The sequence below is a fragment of the Vigna unguiculata genome, chromosome 5 (assembly GCF_037176805.1).
Source record: "Vigna unguiculata cultivar grain cowpea cultivar isolate G323 ecotype 2 chromosome 5, ASM3717680v1, whole genome shotgun sequence".
Taxonomy (NCBI): domain Eukaryota; kingdom Viridiplantae; phylum Streptophyta; class Magnoliopsida; order Fabales; family Fabaceae; genus Vigna; species Vigna unguiculata.
Genome location: NC_140796.1, coordinates 41,874,712 through 41,882,650, shown reverse-complemented (window position 1 = coordinate 41,882,650; position 7,939 = coordinate 41,874,712). Strand labels below are relative to the sequence as shown.

Below are 7,939 nucleotides of genomic sequence, written 5' to 3'. Positions count from 1 at the left end.
AAACTCAATACATATTATTATTATAACTCCTACGTAACTCGTATATTCCAATATTTTTCTTTTCATATTGTGTGTTTAAATTAATTATTTTCCCTTTCTTATATTCAAAGTAATATATGGAACTTTCAATAAAAACATTTGAAAAAATAGAATATTATTGTTGTATAACATGTGCAGTAACAGTAGTGATTGTCATATGTAAGACATATTGGTTTTATTTTTAATTATAATAAATGACAGTCCATAAGTTTAGTTTATTTTATATAATGTATATGAATTTGTCTCCTCTAATTTGTTTATTTTTAGAAAAAGTTTTGACTAGTTCCCTTGAGGAAATTAGTAAAGGAATAAAATAAAACAATATTTGCTAAAAGTAATATCAATATACAATGTTCTTGTGATTTCTGATGCAGCTATTGTTTTACAGATTCTGGGTCGTTTATTTTTGAAAAACAGTTAGACCTATTTATATGCTGCTAACTATACATCTTTATTAGCATCTTTTTCTACTTAATTACTGTCTGAAAAGTTATTTGAACTTTTATTAGCTAATTTACAATGACTAATTAGCTAATTTTAATGGTTACAATGGGCTAATTTATACAAGTTCAGCTAATCCAATAACTGTCATGCTCTGCATCTCCTGATTTTAGGTATAGTCTTCACTTCTTCTAATCATTATAATGATGCTAACCACCAGTGTCATCTTGCTTAATAAAATCACTGGCAGACACATGTTTTAGGAAACACTTTTCTAAGTTTGTGTTTAACTGATATCGGCCATTATTAAAAATAGTATATTGAAAAAACTATTCAAATCATGGAACCTTTCTATGTTAGCTGAATCAACATTGTCCATGTTTAACTAATTTGTTGGATAGTTACCATTAGGGGTGGGCAAAAAATCTAATTTTCTTGATCCAATCTACTTTTGCTCCAATCCAATCCATTTATAATCCATTTTATTCAAAATCTAATCCATTTAAAATCTATTTAATGGATCTGGATTTCAATCTAATATACATTTTATATATTTTATGGATTGGATATCCATTTTATAAATCAAGATTTTTAAATATGGATAATTCGAAAAATCCAATCCAAATTTTCAATTTAAACTTTTAGTTGGGTTAGACTAAAGGTTGAGATGGACTATGCTAAATTCAGACTAGGAGGGGCCTTGCTCGACGACCTATACGGATCGGGTAGGCCCGACGACCATAAGAGGTTGGGCGGGCCTGAAAATCCGAACGGGCGGGAAGATCCGAACGGGCCAAGCAGGCTCGATGACCCGAATGGCTCAAGCGAGCTCGAAGAACCGAACGAGTCAGGCAGACCCGAACGGGTCAGGCGGGCTCGAAGAATCGAACGGGTAAGGCGGGCCCGAAGACCCGAACGAGTCAGGTGGACACGAAGACCCGAAAGGGTCATGCGGACCCGAAGTCCCGAACGGACCAGGTAGGACCAATGACGAAAACAGGTAAGGCTGCCCAAAGACCCGAACGGGTCAGGAAGGCCCAAAGACCCGGATGAGCCCGATGACCCGGACGGGCCCGACGACCCGAATGGGCCCAACGACCCGAACGAGCTCGAAGATCCGGATGGGGCAGATGACCTAGACGGGCCTGGCGACCTGGATGGACCCGGTGACCCGGATGGGCCCGACAACCCAAACGGACTCGAAGACCCGAACGGGTCTAACGACTTACATGGGCCTTACGACCCGGATGGGCACGACGACACGAACGGGCCGGACGACCCGGATGGGCCGAACGATCCGGGCGATCCGGACGGACCTGACGACTCAGACGACCCAGATGGGCCCGATGACCTAGACGAGCCTGACGACCTACACGGGCCTTACGACCCAGATGGCACGACGACGCGAATGGGCACGTCGACCCGGATGGGCCGTACGACCCAGACGGGCTCGACGTCCTGGACGGGGCCTACGACCCGGACGGGTCTGACAAACAGGCTTGACGACCCGGACATGATCGACGACCTGGATGGGCCCCACAACTCGGACGGGCCTGACGACGTTGACGACCCAAACGTGTCCGGCCCGTCCGGGTTGTCCAGCCCGTCCGGGTCGTCGAGCCCGTCCGGATCGTCGAGCCTGTCCGGATCATCGAGCCCGTCCGGATCGTCGGTCTCATCCGGGTCATCCGTGTCATCCGGGCCTTAATGACACAAGTTTTAAAAAATTCAATTTAAATTTCTTTTATAAAAAATGGATTCTGGATTTTGAACTTGATCTAAATATTTGAATTGGATTTAAATCTTGATCATAATATTTGGATCTGGATTTAAAAAAAATCCAAACTACTTTTGCTAAAGAAATGAATTTGGGTCAAAAATCTAATCCAATTATTTGGATATAAAATGGATGTGGATTGGATCATTAAAAATCCAATCCATGCCCACCCCTAGTTACCATTACCAAATAGCTGAATCTCATACACCACCGGACATGAACTCTGCTTATTACTTCTTTTGATAGAAAAAAAATCTATGTAGTTAATATTAATGATCAATTTATAATAAAAACTTCAGTTACCAATTTAGAGACAAATTATAAGTTTTTGAATCTGTTTTAGTTATCAATAGTTTTTAGTTTATAAGTTGATATCTAAATTGGTCTCTATAATGACTAACTATTTTTTGTTATTAAAATTGATCATTAATAAGGATTTTCTTACGGTGGAATGAGCTAATCTAGCATAAAATTAATTGACCCTTTCGAATATACTTGTTCATAAGCTAACTATTTTTCCTTATCAATTTCTAACTATTTTTTTGTAAGATCCAGAACCTAGACAACTGTATATACTTGTTGATAAGTAGGTCTAATCACTTTGAAGTATGACTCCTACAAAGATTATATTCTACTTTGTTCGGAACACAGGTTCTGCATATACATGCGTAGCAGATATAGTTATTTGTAATGCAAAAAAAATACCCCACACAAAACCTAACATCAAAAGCCGAAAATTAAAAGTCTCCATAATCCAAAGTGAGGAAATTGAAGAAAAAAAATGAGGAAATAGGCTTAAAGAAATAGGAGAAAAAGGCTGTGCTCAAACTCTTCACTTTTTCTTTTATGATTGGTGTATTTTTTTTTTTCTTTTTTGTTTGTTTATCTTTGTCTGTTCCTTTAATATTGCATCTTGTATTCAGGTTAGAGTACCCTTTATAACTTCCATATCAAATTTGACATCTAATGAATGCACAACACTCAATGACAACATGAGGATAATCATGCATATTGATTACGGTTTCACTTACATGGTTGTGAGTAATGCTAATTAAATTAACTAGGTTTTATCATTTTTTTCAACTATATTTCATTCAAGAAAGAACATGATAGGAAGAACATGATAGGATATGATGCATGAATGCATGAATATAGTCTTTTTAACCTAATTTTGTTAATTTTTTTAATACATTCCGGTTCAATATCTTCTGAAAAATGCATTGGACACCTCAAAAAAAAAATTAACTTAATTAGATTAAAAGGACTATACTTATTCATTTTTAAAGTTTAGGCACCAAAATCTATTCAAATTTCAGATAAGGACGGATTTCAATTTTAAATCAAAATTCAAGACTAAAGACATATTTTTATTAATTTCGTATCTATTGTATCTGAAACCAGTTGTTAGTAAGACCTTCTATTTTACTATTATTATTATTTTTATGATTTTATTTTAGAAAGTCTGAAATCTATTATTATAAGAATTACAAAATTTGACATTTTCAATATGATTCAATATGTAATATCCCAATGTAGAAGTCAATGAAGAAGGTGTAAATGAGTTGACTTGTGTACAATTTGTTAGAGTTTGTCTTGTTAACTGCTGATAAGCTTTGTTAACTTTTCGCAACAAACTATCTTTTTGACTTGGATTATATGAATAACTAAAAGTTATTTTTTCTTTATCTTTAAAGCGAATCTTATGCATGTATATGCAGGCAACGATAACATAAATTTAAGTTTAGTTAATAAAGTTTACTTAACAAATTCTAATTTCATTTAAAAAAGTTGTCGCCACATAATTTTCATATTTGAATATCATTTCATTTTTCCTTTGTATAATTTTTTATCAAATATTAAATTACAAAATTTAAAAACATATAAAGAATAGGTTTGTTTAATGAAAAACAAAAATATATTGAGTAGTTGAGGAATCAAACTCAATGTTGTACAACCAATGCCCAAATTTTGAATTTACTTCATTTAGAGCTAAACTTGAGTTCTACATTATTTTTTATAAGTCAACCTATGTGACTTTTAAGTAGATATCAGATTAAGTAATTAGAGTTTCCATGTATAATATAGGCAAAGGTTAAGTAAACTTTTTGAGAAGGGCAAAATAAGGAGTACCGAAAACCATATTCAAGAGTACAATATAGTATCAAATGAAAATTAAATCCCCAGAATTGTACAAGTGATCCTAAAACGTTATGCAGAATATGTTGACTGCACGAGTATGACAAGAAACAAATTGCATTTGATGCATGCAAATCGTTTAATTAAATCCTCTATAATTATCGTAATTGAGAAATTTAAGTTACTACGCATTAATTGAGCCACAAACATGAATAAAAACAGTCCAGATATAGGCAATTTTTCTCTTTTTGCTGGGCAATGAAGACGCAGTAAATAACTTTCACAAAGGGATATGAGTTCTTACCTAAATCGAGTCCGGGTTTTTTAATGAGTTTAAAAATATATTATATTAGTATTTTAAATTTTTTTTAATATATTTTAAAATTTTAAAATCAATAATGATCAATATATAGAGAGGAATAGTACATTGAAACCTAACATAAAATCTAAACTCAACTAATACAATGGAGCAAAGTAAAAGTAAATGCTTTTAAATGTGAGTTTGTAACATTCTCAATCCCTTCGATTGGAAAGTTTTTCCGTTGACAAAAAATGCTTGGATCTTAATTTTAGAGCAAGAGGAGACTCGCATATACCAGGTTCCCTTTGCTTCAGAGGTTTTATTGTCTCACCGATTTCAATAAACAATACTCAAACCCTTACACAAATAACCAATAGAGATACAAGTCAATCAATTAGTGCACTATTATAAACATTAAAGGACAAGAGAATTTGTCCCTACATATAATATGAGCTTAGAAGCAGCACCATGATTATGAGCTCTTGTTAATCCATTAAAACAGATGAAATTATAAACTATAATCTGGTCCTTCCAACTACCAATTATAAATTTGTCCAACCTAATGTACTTCTGGATAGAATCCTATGATTCCCTCCCACAACTCCAGAATGCACAAATCCGAAAGGTCAAGGTTGCCCCTTGTGATGTCAGAATAAGAGCTCATACTGCCAGGGATGTTTTTGTCTGCACTCTGAAGGCCAAACAATTTTAAAATCGCTAGTGGGGGCATTGCTGTTTTGAATAAAAGACACTGTTTGAGTCCCCAATCTGTACTCCATTTCATAGCAATGGAGAATCAGCCTTCAAATGGAAGAAAAGCTATGGAAGAAGAGCTCAACAAAGGGCGTGACACAGCCAACCAGTTACTCCAAATACTTGTTCATAAATCCAACACTCGTCATTCAGATGCAGAAGTAGAAGGGTTAGTGTTGCCATTTGCAGAAGATCTCGCTCGTAAGGTACTGAGATCGTTCTCAAATACCCTTTTGCTTTTGAACACTCACACTGATGTTTCCGACGGTGTTGTTATGCCTGTCACCGTCAATGATGTCTCTTCGTCCCTCAAATGCCCTAATCTTGAGGATAAGGATGGGGTTTGCAAGGGTTCCATCAACGCTAAAAGACGAAGAGTGTCCCACAAAAGAAAGTAAGAATATCATTTATGCCTTTTTAGCAAATTATGTGCGATGATTGCTGTTAATGTTCTTACTTAGATCTTTTAAAATTCTGTTATCATTTTATGTTTAGAAAGATAAATACACGCTTTTGCCTAATCAAAGTGGGATTTTCTTTCTCAAATTCATTGCCTCTTTAGATCTAAACTTCTCTGTTGCTATTAGTAATCATACATCCTTTTTCTAGGTAATATATTACAGGTTAAATTTTGTGGCTTCTATATCATACAATTGTTTTTATCTTAAAATATTATAATTTTTCTGGCCAACTCTATCTATATATGGTTTCAGTTTTGAAATTAAATTCCAAAGCCTGTGCTTTCTATCAAAAGATTAACTGTATATTTTGTTCAAAATATTTCCTGTACTTTACTGTTGATATTTCTTTGGAAGATAGCGTTGTTCCTTAAGTGTATAGTAATAAGAGATTCAATTCTGATTTAAATAGTCCTTCAAATGAACTCAGTACTGTGAAAGATTCGTTCCTAAGTTATATCAAAGGATATGCTGTACTGATAGTTGTAATATAGTGCAAAGATGATACTTTCCCAGTAAAATTAACTGAAACTAAAAACCTGTAGTCCTAATCATGATTTGCTTCATTGCAGTGTTAACAGATAGAATGACAGTAATTGTACAATCATTTGACTAATTTTTATATACCTTGCAATTGATTGCCTAAATAAATGTAGTTATGCATTAGATTTCAGGATTAGTTGAGCAATTAGTTAAATAATGTCTTTAATCATTGCAATTTTCCCCCTTGTGACATCAATAGTGCACCAACATGGGAGAAGAACAGCTCTCACCTGATGGAAGATGGCTATATATGGAGAAAGTATGGACAGAAAATGACCATCAATGCAAAATACCTCAGGTATATATATATATATTATTCAATTTCAAGCAACAAAATTTCCCTTTTTCTCTATATAGGGTTTTTTTTTTTTTATTTCTTAATATAATTCAATTCTGGTAATGTATATGTGTAGGAGCTACTACAGATGCACTCACAAGTATGATCAGGGTTGTCCAGCAACCAAGCAGGTTCAAAGGGTTCAAGAGAACCCTCCATTGTACAGAACAACTTATTATGGTCATCACAATTGCAAAATTTCTTTAAGTCCAGAAATAATGTTGGAACCAGATTCTTCTTCTGACTCTTCTATGTTCCTTAGCTTCAGTACCACCTTCCCAGAAGAAAAATACCAGTTTTCATCATCAGTTTTTTCATCCACGAAACAGGAGCCTATGGAAGTGATTCCGGATGAATGTGGTATACACAACCAATTACCCTCTTCAGATTACAATCTGTTAAGTGACTATGAACTTGATTTCAATTGTTTGAGGCATGACACTATGCAGTCTATGCCATCCTCCACTGAATCTGTTCAATTTGATAAAGTTTATGGTAGTGGTATGGATTTTGATGGCTAGGAATGTTTCAGTTTTTACATTACTTATTTCTGTAAGGGCTTTGGTAACTTCATCTTCGAACAGAGGTTAATTGCTTTTATTACTTAATTTAGGAAGTCTTTACAGTGTGATTGAGATAATAGTTCATATTCTTTTAGATACAATAACTCATATGTACACGAACAAATTTAGATGAGAAAGTTGTGCTGAAAATAACTCCAAAACTGAGATACTTGTAAATTCTTAATATTATTCACCTTTGTTGGAAAGAAGTTTTATGTAATTTCGCATGTACGAAACTTTGATATCGACGTCCACACACACACACACATATATATATATATATATATATATATATATATATATATATATATATATATATTTCAGGTTTAAATATTTATTAGATCCTAATTTTCGTTCAATTTTTTTAATTTAGTTCTAATATTTGTAAATTTTATTCAATTTGGTTATTTTTTTAACGTCGCTTAAATAATTAAGAGACGATTAATCGTGACAGTTGTGTGTCATTTTGTGATTTTTTTTGTATTTTTTTAAAAAATTTAATTTTTTTTTTATTTTAAAACAAATTTTCACGTGTAAGCCAATATCATGTTATGTGTCAAGATCAATGTCACATGTCAGGTTTTGTTTTAT

At 33.8% G+C, this 7,939-nt stretch overlaps 1 protein-coding gene across 1 annotated transcript; it reads left to right on the top strand.

Moving 5' to 3' along the window:
• Positions 1-5,359: 5,359 nt before the first annotated feature.
• LOC114186093 (putative WRKY transcription factor 62) lies at positions 5,360-7,501 on the top strand. Its single transcript, XM_028074113.2, has 3 exons — positions 5,360-5,841; positions 6,648-6,746; positions 6,862-7,501. The coding sequence occupies exons 1-3, from the start codon at positions 5,483-5,485 to the stop codon at positions 7,304-7,306; spliced, it is 903 nt and encodes a 300-aa protein (XP_027929914.1). The 5' UTR covers positions 5,360-5,482; the 3' UTR covers positions 7,307-7,501.
• The last annotated feature ends 438 nt before the right edge of the window (positions 7,502-7,939 follow it).

What these genes read in the sequence shown, in the direction of transcription:
- LOC114186093 (XM_028074113.2), top strand. Translation starts at nt 5,483, where the DNA reads ATGGAGAATCAGCCTTCAAATGGAAGAAAAGCTATGGAAGAAGAGCTC. An exon ending in AGAGTGTCCCACAAAAGAAA is followed by an intron (nt 5,842 to 6,647) that starts GTAAGAATATCA and finishes TGACATCAATAG; the next exon opens with TGCACCAACATGGGAGAAGA. An exon ending in ATCAATGCAAAATACCTCAG is followed by an intron (nt 6,747 to 6,861) that starts GTATATATATAT and finishes GTATATGTGTAG; the next exon opens with GAGCTACTACAGATGCACTC.